The sequence below is a fragment of the Artemia sp. Qi Xiang Cuo genome, chromosome 2, assembly GCF_049724085.1.
Source record: "Artemia sp. Qi Xiang Cuo chromosome 2, ASM4972408v1, whole genome shotgun sequence".
In the NCBI taxonomy this organism is placed as follows: Eukaryota; Metazoa; Arthropoda; class Branchiopoda; order Anostraca; family Artemiidae; genus Artemia; species Artemia sp. Qi Xiang Cuo.
Window position 1 is genome coordinate 64,478,883 of NC_142795.1, and position 19,623 is coordinate 64,498,505.

General features: G+C 35.4%; 2 protein-coding genes across 4 annotated transcripts in view; both read right to left on the minus strand.

Moving 5' to 3' along the window:
* Window positions 1-2,681, minus strand: part of RpL31 (ribosomal protein L31) — a 36,972-nt gene extending 34,291 nt beyond the window's left edge. Inside the window, exon 1 of one of the 2 annotated variants that reach the window (XM_089102446.1) lies at window positions 2,557-2,681. The gene's annotated coding sequence lies outside the window, so the exon portion shown is untranslated. Of the gene's footprint in view, window positions 1-2,516 lie in introns of both variants that reach the window. The other variant, XM_089102442.1, reaches the window with a different exon arrangement.
* Window positions 2,682-14,508: 11,827 nt separating this feature from the next.
* The window catches only part of LOC148955494 (ATP-binding cassette sub-family E member 1-like), a 61,310-nt gene continuing 56,195 nt past the window's right edge, over window positions 14,509-19,623 (minus strand). For both annotated transcript variants that reach the window (XM_089102459.1, XM_089102454.1), the window contains exons 10-11: window positions 19,385-19,619; window positions 14,509-14,649 (exon numbers count right to left, since the gene is read on the minus strand). In XM_089102459.1, coding sequence (XP_088958585.1) covers window positions 14,602-14,649; window positions 19,385-19,619 — 283 coding nt within the window. In that variant the 3' untranslated portion in view covers window positions 14,509-14,601. The remainder of the gene's footprint in view (window positions 14,650-19,384; window positions 19,620-19,623) is intronic.

Genomic DNA, 19,623 nt, shown 5'->3' on the forward strand with positions numbered 1-19,623 from the left:
CAAAAGCTTGATATACTATACTACTGTCATCTACAGCAGCTCATTGCTGAAAATTTAAGAAAAAGTCAAGCCCCAGCACTTATTTTATGATTGTTTGATGTGTGTTTATTCTTTATAATGTATGGCATAATGTTTTAAAATCCACCAAGAAGTATGTTTGTTAAATAGTTCCTTTTCTTCCCTACCACTTGAATGGCACCTACTTCAATAGCACCCCCTCTTGCCCCCCCCCCCAATACAAATACTTTAGCTAGACCCCTGCCCTCACACCCATGATGTGCAAACACATACCCTGATTTGAATATATTTAGGGGTGGGTAAAATTCATCTGTGATGCAAATGAAGGTTATATTTAGATTCAGAATGCAATTCTGGGTATATGTTTGCACATTAGGGGGGGAGGGGGAGGAGAGGGGTATATACTCTGTTAATATATAGGTTCTAAGAAATTCATGAATTTCTTAGAAAAACTGGGAAATAAGGAAAGAAGTGAAGATAAAGGTTCTCCTGCTGCCAAAATATAGTAACTAGGATTACTGCACATATTATGAAGTAAGAATTGTTTTCTTAACATGTCTCCTTATGTGGTGAACTGCTCATACATCTATACCAAGAGAAATAGCAAAAATAAGAGAAAATGTTATAATCTTTCAGGGTGTGTAGAGGGCTTAAAAATTGAATTTCCAAGTTAAATGACTGTTATATTTAGAAATGGCATAAAAAATACATCAAGTTGTACATTCAATGGTAGGTAAAGTTCTACCAAATCATATTATTGAGTTAGGACTAAAGTGAATACACCATTTGATACCTTTTTTTATGCTGATTATGAATATGATAATCATTTCTATTGGAAATGGATTTCAGCCCCCCCCCCCCCCCCTATATATGCCAATTCAGGGTTAGGTACATATAGGGGGGGAGGGGCTGAAATTCATTTCCAATAGAAATGATTATTATATTTGTATGGGTAAAGTTCTACCAAATCATATTATTGAGTTAAGAATAAAGTGAATACACCATTTGATGCCTTTTTTATGCTGATTACAAATATAATAATCATTTTGGTATTTGTTTAGCCTTGTGTCACCTGATAAGGAGACATGTTAAGAAAACAATTCTTACTTTAAAATATGTATAATGATCCTAGTTCTTATATTATCCAATGGGAGAACCTTTATCATCAAGTCTTTCCTCTAAAAATCCTTTTTTTTCCAGCTTAAAATTAAAGTTTTCAAAACCCACACCACTGAGATTCAATGCTTAAGTCTTTTTAAATTGCCGCCTAATAAGTTCTTTTATAGATAGCATTCATGCCAGTCTTTAGCATTCATATTTTGATATTTGCCCTTCACCACTGCTGTTTAAAAAAATTTAAAATAACTGGCATGAATGCTTTCTATAAAACAGCTTCTTAGGTGGCAATTTATAGCAGCAATTTAAAAATACTTAAGCATTGAATCTCAGCAGCATGGGTTTTGGAAACATTTCCTTTTAAGCTGAAAAAGAAGGATTTTTAGAGGAGACTTGATGATAAAGGTTCTCCCGTTGGATAATATAAGAACTAGGATCATTATACATATTTTAAAGTAAGAATTGTTTTCTTAACATGTCTCCTTATCAGGTGATACAAGGCTAAACAAATACCATCATTTCCATCAGAAATGAATTTCAGTCCCCCCCCCTATATATACCTAACCTAACCCTTAATACGCATATATAGGGGGGCTGAAATCCGTTTCCGATAGAAATGATTATCATATTCATAATCAGCATAAAAAAAAGGGTTTGAATGGTGTATTCACTTTAGTCCTAACTCAATAATATGATTTGGTAGAACTTTACAATTGGTAATTGGTAGAACTTTTCTACCAAATCATATTATTGAGTTAGGACTAAAGTGAATACACCATTTGATACCCTTTTATATGCTAATTACAAATATGATAATAATTTCTATCAGAATTGAATTTCAGCCCCCCCCCCCTATAAATACCAATTCAGGGTTAGGTTATAGAAATATATACCCTGAATTGGCATATATAGGGGGGGGGGGGCTGAAATTCATTTCTGATAGAAACGATTACTATATTTGTAATCAGCATAAAAAAGGCATCAAGTAATATATTCACTTTAGGCATGTCAATAATATGATTTGGTAGAACTTTACCTTTAAAAATACCCACCCAGGACATACTTTAGTCTGTATACCCATACCTAAAAGTTTCATTTTCCAATCCTAACCCCTTTCCAAGATAGCTGAAAGTAGCTATACTAGAATTGTACCAGAACAGCCCTAATATTGAAGAACCCATAAAATAAGAAATCTAATGATGCTCGTTTTCATTCATAAAAATATTTGCATTAAAACTGATCATGTACTACAGATTAAATAGCCTAAGTGGGTTGTTGCAAAAGCCTACAGTATGAAAATGTGAGAAATGGTCAAACCGATGACATATCAATATTGAGTGAACCTAATAAGAGTCAATAAGCTCTATAAATTGAACATCAACCTTTAAGACAGTGACCAGATCAAGATGGATAAATGCTCACTTTAAATTTTAGATTCTATCCTTGTTACGAAAATGATGTATTTATTTCTTCTAGATACAGTGACGCAGTGTTTGAAGATAGTAAATCGAAAATGTAATTTAGGTGGCGAAATTTACTTAAAGCGGCGTTCACAAGCGTGTCTAGCTAGAATCCCATGTCTAGACACGTGTCTAGCCAGAATCCAATGTCTAGGCAACGACCGTTCACAAGTAAAATTCGGCGCTTAGCTAGACACGCTAGACAAGGCGCTTGGCTAGACATTGAGTTCTAGACTCTAGAACTCAACGTCTAGGATTTTCAATTATAGCCAATCAGAATGTGTCAAGATCCTCTATTTTCATGATTTTTGTTTACATTTGTAAACTGAAATTTAATTTTTGTTTTCTCATTAATTGTTTTTTTCATTTTAGGCAAATATGCAAAACGAAACATAACAATGAAGCACACTAAGGCAATTGTTTCGCTTATCTCATCCATTAGCGTGTCACTGTAAAAATAGGGATTATGCTGTTTGAAAGTTTTACCCGCATAAGCTCTGTTGATTGGCTAGAAATGACAATTTGAAATTAAATTTGTAGTTTAGCTAAGCACCGAATTTTACATGTGAACGTTCGTTGCCTAGACATTGGATTCTGGCTAGACACGTGTCTAGACATGGGATCCTAGCTAGACACGCTTGTGAACGCCGCTTAAACGGCTCGCTAAAGAGATTTGGGTTTTAAAGCTACGACGATGGGGTATAGAATTAAGGTCCCATTTTCATTTGGCATTTTATGGACAAACAGGAAATTGAATAAACCAGTGAAACTGATTTTGGTGGTTCCACTGGTTGACTTTCACATTCTTTACGGGAAAACTTTACGTTCAAAATGATTTGTTATCTAAAGCTGGTAAACCAAAGAGAAACAAGATTACATTCTTCCATATTCTAAGGAGAAATAATTTCAAATTGTGTGAAAAAATTACCCTAATAGATTTTTTCAGATCTGAAAGAATATTAAATTTTGTACCATTGGTTGATGCAGAGGTCCGGCTTCTGCTAGCTGTTGATGAACAGAAAATAAATGTAGTCTAGGACCTGTGAACCAACGTTATTTTTTTGAACCCCAAGAAAGTCTTTGACAAGGTTCCCCTCAACAAATTACTACGTAAGTGAAGAGTTGCACTTGGTAGTAAGAACGAAGGAATGACTAATATCTTTGGCTGGATTGAAAGTTTTCTTACCGGTAAAAAAACAAGTAGAACGACATCCCTGTGGCATGCCACTGGGATCTGGAATAGAACCTCTCCCTTTTAACATCCTCATAAAGTATGGACATTGTGCCATCGGCACTTTTGATGATAAGGGCATCGAATCGATTGAATTTCACAACGCAGAATATAAACATTATGCCCAATTTTATCTCAACCTACTTATGAAGAACAGTTCTCATATTTGGTCTTAGGAAACCCACAAGCACCAAGTTTCTGCTTATGGAGAGTGGATTAACAACAATAAGGCAGAGACGTAGCTTTCTCTTGATAAAACATCTTACAAAAATTGAATCAAATAGCTCACCCACCTTACATAATTGGTTAAGAAATCCAGCCATATATAGAGGCATTGCAGATGAGTATGCCAATATTCTGAAGAAGTTCCCTGTACCCGCAGTGTCTATTGCACCTACTTTCCCCCAATCCACTCCATAGAATTTGTCAATCCCCATAATAAGTACTAATTTATCAAAGTGGACTAAACATTTAACCCTCAGTATCTAGGTTCAGAAGGAACTTACCAAAGTAGGCGCAATTACTCATAAAACCTAATTCCTAAACTTTGTTGATGGGTCTAAAATGATTGGGAAGCAAGAAAGTGGTGTCCCCCTTTCTCAGCTGCAAATTGCGATGGGTGAGAGACTGTATAGTAATGTATCTATAATTTCTGCAAAGTTAAAATCCATAATCATGGTATTAGAACACCTTATAAAAATAAACCATTGATTGCTAATTCAAATAATATTATAGTTTATTCTGACTCTTTATCAAGCCTTGAGTTGCTGTCTTCAGCTCCTCAGTATAAGCTGGATATTGACACTTAACATTCTTAGTATTATAGATAATCTTGCTTCAAGTGGAATAAGAACTTATCTTCAGTATATTCCTAGCCACTCTGGTATAAGTGGTAACCATCAGGTTTATGAAATAGCAAAAAATGCTATAAATATTGATCAGCCAAGAGGGAGACCAATCCCCATTAGAGAAATTTACCGATGAAGACTATCAGATATTTTGTTTAATAAGAAAAATCCTACTCTTTCCCCCTTTCCCAATAAGTATTTTTCTAAAATTTATCATAGAATTCGTTCTGGAACAAATGGACTAATCTTTCTTGCATTCTCGTATCAGTTTCCTAATTCAAGTGGTTCAGTTCCCCTGTCCCCCTCTTTGCAGGTATTGCATTATGAATAATGAAACAATTGACCACTGCCTATTTGAATGTAATATGCTGACGTCTGCACAGCATACCTTGCATTGTAAATTGTTAAAGTGCTTCAAACACCACAAAATCTCACTATCAACCAAGAGCCTAGTCGACTATACCTGCACACAGAGCCCAGAAATCGATATCTATCATCTTATATTTGAACTCCTTGAGTCGAAAGATCTACTGAAAGATATCTGAGAATATCTAATAAATAACAGACAACCAAGCTCTGTAGCCCACAGAGTGAAGCAAAAGGAAAAGGGCTAAATAGTATCAACTGAAAAGCCCGCCTGCTGTGAAATAGAGGAAGAAGAAGCTCCAACTACCAACTTCGGCTTACCAGCTTATCATGGCAACATGATTAAAACTTACAAGATATGTAAAATAACTGTCTATGACAACATTGGGTCCGCCGACACTACAGTTCAGCATATCAAGTCTACATGGCTATCAGTTTAATTGCATGGCAGACACTATGTCAGGGACACTGGAAGACGGGCCTTTTCCAACCAGATTACAAGAAAGTAGAAAAGTCTGCCCACATCAGTTGTAAATAGCCCAGATGCGGATTCATTTAAGAAAGAACCTGATAATTTTCCTGGATTTGATGGGTTTTCTAGTTTCTTGTTTCACAAAATTTATAAGAAGATTCCATTAATTTTTGCATTACATTAATATTAATTATTATACCAAATTGGTAATGGACTGTGCTACATTCTCACGCTAGGTTGGATATGTTTAAAGTCCCAGTGTAAAACCTCTACAGAAAAATGTGATACACCTAATTAGCCAATGTGGAACGCCGTAAAACTGATTTCATTTGGCGCTTTAAGATCAAGCGAAAAGTAAATTCCACCAATGAAAGTCAAATGGAGTGGTTTTCAACCGAAAACATTTTTCTAATTTCTAAGCAACGTTATAGTCGTACTTGTCAATGAAAAGCTAAGATCTGTTGATATTATGCCTTTTTTTCTGTGCTGCGGAAACAGAAGACCGAAATAGCTAGAATTTGGGGTGTATTCCAGGTTGGAAACCATAGTAAATTTACTTTAAGTACAAAAGTTACTTGAAGCAACATCCACCAGAAAAAGTTATGAACCAACTACTGTCTTATTAGGTTTGTGAAGATGTGATCTTCACGAGTTTCAATTGTATTTATTACTCTTTCATTATAATTTATTCCAATAATAATTTCAATTATTGAAATTATTATTGCAGAATTTGCCTGAGAATAAATTATATCTTTTGAAATAAATTTTAGAAAAATTGCCTACGGATTGTTCTGGGTACCCGGCTGACTAACCGTATTTCACATAGTAGGCTGTACGAAAATTACGTTTCAATCCTGCTTTCTAGGGCTATAATGAGAAAAAGGTTGGGATGGCTAGGGCATGTTCTGCGGGTGAAAGATTGCCCTTTTCGGTTTACCGTCTAGGGCTAAACTGAAAGCAGGTCGTCCGCAGTTGGGGAGAGGATGCCATAAAGAATGATTTAAGGGAAATGGAAACTTCTTGGGAGGGTGTAAAGAGCGAGGCTTTGAATAGATTGGGATGGAGGAGGAGCGTACTTATCTGTATTGGCCGCAGGTAGCTTTGTCCTGCGGTGAGTTGTTAATAGCAGTAGTAGTAATTTCAATATCTCTCAAGCTAATACTAACAGCAGTGATACTAATGATGCAAAGTCACTTCACTTAAGATGCTGTTTAACCATCTTTAGTAAAAGTCACTAAAAAAGTAAACTCAAAGTTGCTCTTTTGTCGTTCCAGCTATTGCAACATCGGCTGGAACGAAAAAGTTACTTTTTCTTAGCTTGCAGTTTCTTTTTGTTGAACCTGGAATGCGGCCTTGGTTAAAAAAAAGTTTTTAAAAAAAGATTGGAATAATAAATTTGTTTTTATGCTTATGACCAATGCTCTAAAGAAAAAAAAATTTAGTGTCCATGCGTAAGTAAATTACAATCACAAGGTCATTGCTTCAAGCCGAAGGACCTGCATATTCTGGTTCCCTATTTATTTTTTGCCAGGAAAATTAATTTACAAACATACACCAAACACTAAATCTTGGGCAGCACCTACTGCCGAGCCTATCACACAGAAAACGCAGGAATCCCAGGTTTTACGCAATGTTTTTAACCATATTTCTCTGTTATTAAACATTTTTATTGTCCGCCACATCCTAAAGAATCCCCACAGCCCTCGTTAATGACTTGATCACATTCAGACCCTCCCCCAGCCTTGTTTCACTCTTGTTCCTCCTAGACACACTACACCTTCCATTTTCTATCACTTTCCGACTTCCATCTTGTACGGGCCTTCACCTCCATTATTGGAGATAAACCAGGTTTTCCCCTTTTTCTTGTCAGACATCCCCAACTCTACAGCTCCTTTCAAGCACCATCTTGCCTGCCATTCACTCCTCCCTACCTCTCTAAAACCACCCAATTTGACATCTTCCTCCTCTATCCCTGTGAAATTCCTCTTCTATCCCTATTATTCCTAGTTATTACCCTATCCATGTGCCTCAAATTAGAGAGATTTTGTGGGTATGAAATAATATTTAATAAACACTGCTAGTTCTCTTGGTATCAATAGAAAACTATAATCACCAGCCTAATTTCTTTTGTCCACATCCTTGTTCTTCTTCCAACCTTCAAAGACCCCAACTAATTTTACCCCTAACCATGCCTTTACAAGGCTCACGTGTCTTAATTACTATGGTGCTAAGGGTATTAGGACTTAAACAAACCGATCTGCTTTATTCTTGCTCAGACACCCCAAATTCAAACCCTTTTAAAAAATTACACAAGTCCAACGACTGTCGCGTTTCTCAAATCATTCTGAATCCCCTAAGTTCTTAGTTAGTAACGTTGTATTTTATTGTATCAGATTAACGACATTTTGACTACGAAGGTCCTTGCGTCGACCCTGCAATGTTTTGCTGCAGTTGGCTTCAAACTCTGTGTCCCGTATTACCAAGCTTAGATCTAGCCGTTAATAAAGCTGAAAATACAATATTTCGACAATCAAACCGAATTCGAGGTGTTTTTTTTTTTCAGAGCTAAATTATATAGATGCTATACTTGTTATAGAAGTACAGTTCCGCGACACAGGTTCTCATATTTTGTAGAAATAATCCTAATTTTATAAGCTCTGTCCTCCAGATCATCCACTTCGAAAAAAAGTTGGTGGCATTCTGTTTTCGCTAATGGTAACTTTTACTCTAAAATTATTTCAGTCCTTAGTTTATCTAATTCTAATAAGGCCAAAGTAACTTCCCCGTCAATTTTTGTTATTGCAATAACTGTGTCTTATTCTTTGCCGAATCAAAAGGCTAGTGAAAAACAGATTCACCCAGCAATTGGAAACCCTTGCTGAAGTTGTTACTTCTATGGATTCAAGTGCTGGATTTTTCTTTGTTTTGTAAGTGACTTCAATGACATGTATTTAATTTGCTCTTCTTTTAATGTTAAGCAGATAATTCAAAACTAACAATAAGATAAAACACCTAACCTGTCGACGTTATTTTAACGAATAGGAACAGTCTTAGATTCCCTTCTCCATCTATCCTTGTTTTGATAAAAATTAACACTTTCCTCTTCTTTTGTCTCTCTCTTAAAATTTTCAACATTCATTGTCAATTACCTTTTGACCTTCCTGTCCTCTTCTCAATTCAGGTCCTTTCTTTTGGTACGTGGCTGAATACCGAAGATTAGTCTACTAAGTACAATGTATTAAATCTGGATGAACAAATTGCTTCTTTTCTCAAAGAACCAAAATAATAATTATATACTTTCTTCTCCCAGAAAAAAAATATATTCAAAAGTGCTCCAGCAATGGTCCCTACAGCAATCAAGGGTTGTATTCAAACAGCAGCCTAATACTGCTGATTTCAGTCACCGTCAAGCCATAGGCCATCCGGTCTAGTGCCTGTCCATGAGGTATGGTTGTTGTCAAATACGCTTCCAAGACTGGATGGACTGAAGCCAGTAATGACCTTCAAAGTCATGCCTCGGGGTCAATCCCATTGGACATATGTAGAACTGACCTTGGCATAGAAAGATTCCTTAAGGTGTCATCCAAGATTGGAGAAAAGTTCTATTCTTAGTACCAGTTCTCATATTCAAGTACCGCCTGTCCCTTGTGGCATGTGAGTGGTGTATGAATGACTCCCCCTCTCGTTTTAGGGATGATTAATGCCTGGCCAAGCCAGTCTAGAGTTAGTCAGCCGGATTCTTACAATGAAGGACACCTCAACAATACCAAGGAATGCTCTTCTACAAAGAATATATAAAAATATAGCCAAGCCCTATCTGATTATACAACACATTGGGGGGGGGGGGGTTGGATACCTCTAGCCCATCGGCAATTAGTACAAAACATTTTCTTTGGGTATGGAGCCAGTGGGGGAAATAGAACGGACACATTCAAGGGCAGAGAGGTATTTTGAAAAGAAGTCACCGAAAAGTTTATGAGGGCAACGGGATATCCAAAGGGCCGACGCTCGGTTTTCTTAGTTTTCCAATTCTTTTTTCAAGCTTCGAATGGGAATGGAAAGATTAAGCTGGTCAAGGCTTTTGCCAAACAGCTTTTTACACCGGAATACCAGCCTTTCCGTTTATTAGTAAACAATTCTTCAACCTTATTTTTGTAGAGGATCGAGCACATTTCCGATTCTTTTTTTATATATTATTCTTAGTTTGTCAGATTCATCCAGCTTACCACTCTTAAAAGCTTTAGTTTATTTCATAGCAGTGTTTTAAGGGTAGAATAATTTACTTTATTTTGGGTAGGATCACACGAGTCGAGACTCATGTCATAAAGTTTTTCAATCTGTTTGACATGTTATGACTAGTGTTTTTTTTTTCTTTCAAACTCATCATGATATTTTCAAGGTTCCGAGGGCTTATGATGCAGATACAGGGATAAAAATCAATGGTAAGGAGATCAAATTGCTTAAGTCATGAATAAACAAGGGCAAGAAGGTAATGTCACTACTACTCACTGCAGCACCAAGTCGCCTGAAGCCAACACAGCAACGCATACTCCTCCTCCATCCCAATATGTTCGAAGCCTCCCTTTTTACACTTTCCCAAGAAATTCCTATTTCCCTTAAATCTTTCCTTATAACATCCTCCCATCCTATTCGGGGACGACCTGCTTTCCGTTTGGCTCTAGAAGATTTGCCGACAAGCTATATTTTTGATAGATAACGAGAAAACTGACTGAGTGAATAGCTTCAAATAATTAGCTGATATTATTAGTAAAAAGTAGAATAGCCAGCGCGATAGTATTTTTTCACTATCGAAAAAGTTTTAAAGAAAGATGAAACGAGTTTAGAACTGAGACTAAATTACTAGAAGCCAAGGTAAGGACAACTACGAAGCACGGCTCTGAAAATGAGTAATTGTTTAAGTTACTAAAATTTATAAAATTATCAGTTTCATAATAATTAAAAATTATAAGTTACTTTCACAGGAGCGGTACGAATTAGTTAAATAAAAATAGGCGTTCATATGTAAAATATGAAAAATCCTAGGGATCTCCCCCCCCCCCAGGATACGTACTTGGAATCATACATTCATGAGTCAGTCGATTTATCGGGGGGAGAAGGATTCCTTAAGAATCAGAAGTAAACAGGAAAAATATACCCCCCCCCCATTTTTTTTGTCCGACTCGTATAAACGTAAAAAATGAACCAAAAAAATTTTATGCGTTTTCTGTAACCCCCCCGCCCGAAAAAAAAAAATCCTGGATACAACCCTGCTTAATTACCTCAAAATTATTTGCAATATTTATAATGGTTTTCATAGGCATTGTCTAAGAAAACTTTTAGGTACTTGTTTGAACAGCCGTATATCAAAATAATACGCTTTACGAAAAACGTGGGTTGATCCCGCTGTGTAGGGCTATAATGAAAGAATAGTTAAGATGGATAGGTCACGTTTTAGGGATGATAGGTTGTCAAACATGATGGTTTAGACAATCTGTCTGCGGATAAATCAGAAGCAGGATGCCTTCATGTTGTGGGACGATGTCACAACAAAAGACTGAGGAGGAGTAAAGAGTGAAGTTCTGAGCAGAAGTGGGAGAGGAAAAGCGTGTACAACTGTTTGGCTTAGGCAGTTTGGTGCAGCAAATAAGATGCGGAATGTCCTCAAGTAGGGTGGGAAGAGTTCATAGCAAAAAAAGAGGGACCTTTTTGAGAGGGAGTAAAAAGCGAAGTTTTGAGCACAGCGGCGAGAGGAGGAGCGTGTACACCTGTGTCTGGCTCTGAAAGTTCGATGCTGGAATGAGTTTTCAATGGTAGTGGCAGTATTAATCTCAAACAACCTAAAGTAAGAGCGCCTACTATAGAAAAAAATATCTGGGTTGGCAGCACATCGAGAGGAACAACAATATTTGAAATGTTTTAAAGAATCACCGACCACGATTTTAAACTATTTAGAAAAAAGAAAGTGTTTCATACTAATCAATGTCCGGATATTTCAGCATTAATATCTGCAATAAAATTAATCAATAGCATTTTTTAGAAGATGAATAAAAAAAACTGTTCCCCCAAATTAAGTTTTAAAAAAAAAAGTAAAGAACTCCATTAAATCAAAAATGAACAAAAATAGAATCAAATAATCTACCAAACATACAACTGCCACAAATCAGTATCAATAAATAAATGAAACCCAAAACAAACAGATTTAAAATAAGTCAAACTCAAAAGGAGCAGAAATTAATCTGAGTAGGGTTCTAAACCCTATGCTTTCTAAAAGCCAGAATATAAGTTATACTTTACTGAGAGAAATGAATTTACTAAAAAAATGTGCATTGTCAGTTTAGTATACATATGCTGATATTCATTCCTTAAAATCTTAAATAATTTTTGATTTCTTAAAGTACAAATTACATTCTTGTTTTCATTTATGATGAAATTATTAATTCTGATCGTTTTTACATACATCCACAAAATTATATTGTGCAATCAAATAAAATCTCTGATAATAATCTAACTGGAAAGCAATTAGCCTTTAGGAGTGCTTTACGTAAAATGAAATTGTGAAATGCCATTTAGACTACATTTAGACGTTTTTTATTCAGTTACCCTTTCACCGTTACTAAGAAGGGGTCGTCCAATTTTAGTTTTGTGTCTTTATTTTAAGGTTTGGTTTTTTATATTTTTATCAGTTTTATTCTGCACTGAGGACGGTCAAGCGGATGTATTGACCAAAATATTTGCATACATTTTTCAGTTTTTCACTGGCTGTTAATTGTCCTCGTTTTCTTCCTTTCTTCGCGATTATATGTTTTATAAAACCTTACATGCCCCCAGGGCGTAACTTACAACCCTGGTCCTGAGGGCTCCGAGGAAGTTATTATCCTCAAAGAACTAATTTCCAAAACTTTCAACTACATTGAACAAAATGAATATTTCAAAATTTTGATTGCATGTGTTTGGGGGATTGGTGGGCGTGAGAGGGGGTTAGTTGCCTCCCAATTACTTTCAACTATTAAACAGGGCACTAGCCCTTTGAATTTCTAATCGAATGAGCCCTTTTTCAAGTTTTTACGACAACGCTTTCTACAGATAACCTTATATGCCCCCATGGCATAACTTACAACCTTTGCCCTGAAGACTGTGGGGGGAGTGTCCAGCTAAAAGATATAATTTCCGGATCTTTTAACTGCGTTGAACAAAATGCCTATCCGAAAATTTTGACTGGATGTGTTTGGGGAAATGGTGGGCATGGAAGGGGTGTTAGTTGCCCTCCAATCACTTTCGACTATGAAAAAGGGCAATAGCCCTTTCAATTTCCAATCGAATGAGCCTTCTTTGAAGTTTCTACCACAACGCTTTCTATACAAACCTTATATGCCCCCAGGGCATAACTTACAACCCTTGCCCTGAGGGCTGTGGAGGGGGGGAGGGGGGTTTGTCATCTTTATAGACCTAGTTTCCAGAACTTTCGACTACTTGGACAAAATGGCTATCTCAAAATTTTGATTGGATGTGTTTGGGGAAAAGCTGAGCGTGATAGGGGGGTTAGTTGCCCTACAATCCCTTTCGACTATTAAAAAGGGCACTAGCCCTTTGAATTTCCAATCAAATTAGCCTTTTTTAGAGTTTCTACGTCAACGCATTCTATAATAATCTTATATACCCCCAGGGCATAACTTACAACCCTCGCCTTGACGGCTGTGGGGGAGTGTCCTCCTCAAAAAAAAATTTCTATGAGGAAATCAACTACGCTGAACAAAATGGCTTTCTCAAAATTTTGAATGGATGTGTTTGAGGAAATGGTGGGCTTGGAAGGGGTGCTAGTTGCCTTCCAATCACTTTCAGCTACTAAAAAGGGCACTAGCCATTCCAATTTCCAATCCAATGAGCCCTCTTCGAAGTTTCTACGACAACTCCTTCAATACGAAGTGCCCTGGTCTGACAAAAAAAAACACTGTTCCAGTATCGTTTTTTACTTAGGCAGCGCAATGGCGCTGCCTATGATTAAAAAAACAAACAAAAACAAGTTTATACCAAAATAGTTTCAAATCAACTTCCAATTGAACATGCTTAATAATTTTTACCATACCAAAAGGTAAAATTTGTATTAAAAAAAGGTAAAAATTGCTATTTAAGGAATTACTTTTTTTTAATTTAATGAAAAAGGAATACTACTAGATCAAAACTGCAGTAAAATTATGGGCCAAGCATTTTTATAAGTTATACTTTATTATTTAGAGTGAACGCAAAGGCCCAAACTAAAAAGGTTCAAACCAAGTAGGATAGGATTGCTCTCACTTTGAGACCTTAACGACCTTAAACTCAATGGCAGTTAGTAATTATACTTAAAAATTCAAATTAAGTCCGTTAGTATATCTACAGTGTGATTCATTAGCAATATTTGTAAAAGTACACGGCTTGTAATTTTTAAATAACCGCTTTAAATAGTCGGACCAGCACCTCACTTTAGTAGAATACCCTAGATTGGGATTTATCCAATTGACGCATTTCTGCATACACTTTTCACGTATTAACAAAAAGAAATAGCATTGTCGGTTGGAAGAATTTTGCTAACAAGTTCGCCAAGATTTAAAAATAAGAAAAAGTTTGCGAAAAAAGTATGGGTAACTTACAAAGCAACGCCATCTAGCGTTGGTGACACTTCGCATTTTCAGTGTTATAATAGGAATAATTAGTGTAATTGGTAAAATTAGGGTAGCAGTAAGCGTCTGATCTCAGTTCCTGATAGAAAAACTATTACAAAGCATTAAAAAATGCCAAGTGTCGCCAGGTGCTAGATGGCGTTGACAGTTTTTTTTTTTTTTTGTCGACACTAGCAACAGTTTCCATTTTTTTTAAGTTACCCATACTCTTTGAGCTTTACGAATATAATCGAAACTGTTAGTATTTGACCTGTCAGTTCAAGTTCTAGCACGTCCTAAATCCAAATGCTGTATTTAAACCAGTGGCCTAATGTGTGTTCTTCTAAAACCAACATGGAGCTTTATTTCCTTCATCAACACCAATTCAGTTTATAAATCCTTCAAGTATAAAAAAAGAATGGGATTTATTATGTGCCGAATGTTCTCTTGACGTCTAATCACCAAGGAAAAAGTAGTTTCCGCCTTTCTTCTGTTCCATATCCTGGAAAAGAAAAGAGAGAAATTCTTTTAGACAATGGTCGATAACAACGACATAACATGTTCTCCATCAAGATTTTAGTAATTATTTTTAGATTATACTTGCAAAGTCCCTCCTGATGTTTCAAAAATGGCTCTAATAGGACCGACTCCATTCGCAACCACGTATGAGTGTGAAACAACCTTTCCCAAACAGGTCGCTCTCTGAAGAAAAAAAAAAAATCTACACACAAATAATATGAGTTCTATCGGTCAAAACAAAGCCAAATGTAGAAGAACTGCTTCAAACAAATCAGTCGCAATAAAGTCATTAAAATTCTAAATAAAAAAATAAAAAAAATAACAATAAAAGCGGTTTATGCACTTTATTATTCACTGGTGACTAAGCAACCTATGCATAAAAATAATTTCTGAGTGAAATATAATCACTAAAAGACAATGCAAACATAGTTTTAGACCGGTTTAACCCTCACATATTCTAAAAATGGACAAATGAAATTAGAAATAAAGTCCTTCTGATGATGATCCTCTTTTTGAGCCTTTTACAGGAGCTTCAATTGATATTTCAATGTATTTGAAACCCATCAATACATTGATATCATCAATTGATATTTCAATTGATATCATCACTCATGCTGAAGTACAGCTAAATCACTCCAAAATCGTTACATCTTTATTTGCTGAAGATACAACCTTGATGCGTTTTGCCCCAACTGAGCAGCTTCTCAATACCATTATTAATACAACACTTAGCAAGGCATATGTCTTGTAAAAAGTAAACCGTCTTGGCTTGAATTTGGGCGAATCAACTTTTGTTAAATTCTCACGTTCTTCAAACCATTATCTTACCGACGGATAGGGAATCATTAAGCGTGGTTGGATTTAATTACTATATTAAGGCTATTAGTAATATATTATTACGTGATTTAGAGATTGTTTGCAAATTAAAATATATTTTTCCTTCACACATTTCAAATTATTATACTTTTTTTCTCTGATACACCTATATATTTTGTACTATTCGTCAATTTGGTTCAGTACTTTCTCTTTGATAATTCGCCCTATACGAATACTAGAAAGGATCAATGTTAGATTTATTTAAGGAATAGCAATGGCGTCAATTCACAGGAAATAGAGAAGGGAAGGCACAATTTATCATTCAAAATTTTAGGGGGGGGGGGCAATTTTGTTGTATTTTGAGCTAAAGTAGCAAAACAGCCATTTTTCAATGAAAATAATGAAAAGAGGTCTTTTTCCCACCTTCCCTCAATTGCCACTGCTGCGGCGAAGGGAGAGACAATCGAATAACAATCAATATGATGCCAGTAACTGGTTAGTGTGATTATTACATATTTGTTTCTATGTTAAAGTATTGTAACAGATACCTTCCAGATTATTTGACAAGTGTATTTTGTCAAAGGACTGACGTTCATCATCATAATCCTCGGACACAAAATAAGAATGAGGTTCCTCGACTGGTTTCAAGTAGGCATGCCTTTTCAATTATTTGTAGAGCGTCCAAGCTCTGGAATAAGCTAAGTCCAAGCATAAAGGCATTAGATCATTCTGATCAATTTAAATATGAGATATGTACAGAGCTGCCAGATATATACACCTTTAAAATATATTGCATTTGAATAATCATATGTCAAACAATAAGTAGTGGGACAAATCTGGTTCGACGCCTCTTTCCAGGATTATAATGAAAAAAAGGTTGAGATGGCTAGGACACATTTTCCGGATGAAGGCTGACAAAGTACCAAAGATTGTTCTATTCGGCCAACCACCTGGGGCAAACGAAAAGCAGGTTGTTCTTTGATGGGAAGGGAAGATTTCACAAGGAAGAATAAAAGGAAATTTGAACTTCATGGGAGGGGATAAGGAGTGTCGCTTTAATTAATTAGGGAAGAGGAGTGTGCGTAGCAGTGTTGGCTTCAGGCGGCTTGTTGCTGCATTGAGTTGCTAGCAGTAGTAGAAAGGGTTATTTTAGCATAATTTAATTTTCCCTTAAACATTATTTAGCTTTCATATTTAATTTTGTTTATTAGAAATGAATATAAGAAAATGAAAAGAAAAAAGAAGAAAAGAGAGAAATTGTTATGTTGTCATAAAATGTTGTTTTGTATGATTGGTTATTGTGTTTCACAACTTCATTCCATAATTCTTATTTTTTAATTTCCTTTTTTATTTGCTTTTACAGAAAAACTATTTTTATTTGTTGTCTATTTTTGTGTCACTGTGTCCGTGGCATGTCTTCGCAATCCCAGATTTTGTTGTGCTGCTAATTATTTTTGCTTGTGCTTTGGTTTATAATAAACTATTACTGTTACTTTAGAACATGGTATGTACTTGAAACTTAATTACTACTTAACTAAGATTTCCCTCCAAGTGCTTAGTACTCTATAGTGAGGAACAAAATAATCCCTTTAATTATTACTATTGTAAATAGAAAAACTCAGTTACGGAAAAAAAAATAAGGAGAAACGAAAAATCCCCTGCTTTTGCGTTATGAACCTTTAAAGAAAGCTCGTCACGCAGCAAAATAATCCGTAAAAAAAGGTCACAATCAAATGTTGTCTGAATAAATATCGGGAGGAGAACTAACCCTGAGAAATATCTTTAGGAACGCCCCCGCTTCCAGAAAAATCATGATCTAAAAATGCACCTTTTCCGTGCCCCCCCCCCCCAACGGTCGTTAAACAGCATAGATACAGTGCTGTGTTCAAAAAGTACAAACTGCCTGATATTTTAACTGCTCCATCCTAAAAGTATTTTTGTTAAAATATGCTTCTATTTGTTGTTCTAGTGAATTACCTTTTTCCATGCAATCAATTGAATTACACCTATGCATACTTAGAGTTGATAATTTCTCATTGTTTTTTATGGAATTAAAGGAAAAGAAATGACAAAAAACAGCAAAGTTTTTGTTTTTCTTTAAACAAATAATGTAATGTAAATTTTGCAAATTTATTTTTTGCATTAAGACTCATGTTTCTAGAGCAAGTTTTTGGAATATTATTTTTCTACAGTCCCGTTGTTTTAATATTTCAACATATGATAACAGTCTTACTATTATTCGATAGCTGAGATTCACTTTCATCTATCGACGGAATTACATTTTTAAAGTTTGCATTACATCTTTTTTTGCATTAAAGAAGAAGTTGAAAACAGGCGAAAAACATACGAAAGTTGGAAATTTTCAATTTTTTGAAGCAAGTTTAGATTATTCTCCAAGAACAAGTCTAAAAAATATGATAATTATAGCTAGTTGAATGGACAGATCTGAGACTAATAAAGAAGATGAAGAAGAAGAAGAAAAAGAAGCCTTTTTAAAGTACTGAGCACTATAGCGTGAAGAGCAAGGTATTGAGCGAAGTATATTTCGGTTACTATGGACTAGATTCCGTTCTTTACTATAAATCTCCTTCTGGAGTAAGTTATAGCTGTAGACTAATTGCGTGTATCAAAAATCATATTCATAATCTTAAGTAATTTATCTCTAACTTCGCAGCCACTATATTTCAGAAATTCATCTACCACATTATCAGCCCCTGAGCTCTTATTATTACTCAATCCTTTTAGTATTGCATTATTCAATATCAGTGTAACTCATACGATACGGCTGAAAAGTTCAAAAAGCTGGAACACTCACACTTTTGGAGGGACAGTAATTAAAACAATCCAGGTTCAAAAACCTGAAATGGTCTTTTCCTACGGTTTTGCCGAGTACTATGTTTTTGCCCAGTTAAATTTTTATGATTTAAAAAATATGGAATATTTGTTGCGATAAAATTCAGCCATCTATTTCACCAGGAACTCGCACAAAGAAGATGGACATGGCACAGATGATCCTTTTTAAAGTAATATGATTGTCAAATTTTTGACAAATGTCGAAATCAAATTTTTTCTGCTATTACCAATGCATTTAGACACTCAATTACTTAATTTTCAGGTATAAAAAGATGGATTGCTGGAATTACAATTCCTACAAATTTTGAATTTTTACAGTATTACGTACATTGAAGCTGGTTTAAGCAAATATGATTAAGATACGTAGGCTAAAAAAAAGAAAAGAGAAACATATTGCATTACAAGAAAGTTTTTTTTCTCTTTATGTTTTGCGAATAATGGATATTCCATACAGCTTTAGATGTTATAAGAAAATCATGTCGGTAGTGATTATCTGTGATTCGTGTTTTTTTCAAACTTCAGCTTTTCAATTACTATCTTACTATAGTTTAAATTCATTTGATTCCTTTTTTTTACCAAAATTTTAATTCTTTCCATTTCTTGTAGTTATTCCCTTTCTCTGTCTTGTCTTCCGTTTTCTTGAACTTCCCGTTGCACTGGACAGCTTAGCAGAGTCCTTTGAAAAAGTACTTTTCTTAAATCCCACACTGAATGCAAATTCTTCAGGCTTTGTTCATTATCTGTTTACTTTCACTGTCATGTTTTGCCAGCGTTGTCTTCCAAGCATCACATGTTTTGGAATAATTTACACCAAAATTTCACAATCAAAACCTAGCACATATTTGATAAGTAAAAAAATCTACGTTTATACACACGTTTATACAAAACCTACGTTATCTACGTTTATACAAAACGTATGCTTGGCAAAGATCTCGCATAAAAACCCGATTTTCAGAAATTTCCTCTTACAGGACACTTTAAAATCAGATACATTCGCTACCCAACTAATGAATGAGACAGGAAACACGAGCCATGGAGATTAAAATTACCTTTACAGAACTGCGTTTATTAATTCTCGGCCTGAAGTTGTTGGGATCTCTTCTAAACGTAATTCCAAGAAGTTGCAAAAAGCGATTCATTCCGCTGAGGAGAGACTGTGGTGCTGTTGCTGAGGTATTCTGCGATGGAACGCCGTCAAAAACTATAACTCGATCAGCCAAATATGTTGCCATAATAAAATCGTGCTCCACAACAAAAGCTGTTTTCTTGGCGTGCAGGATAAACCTGT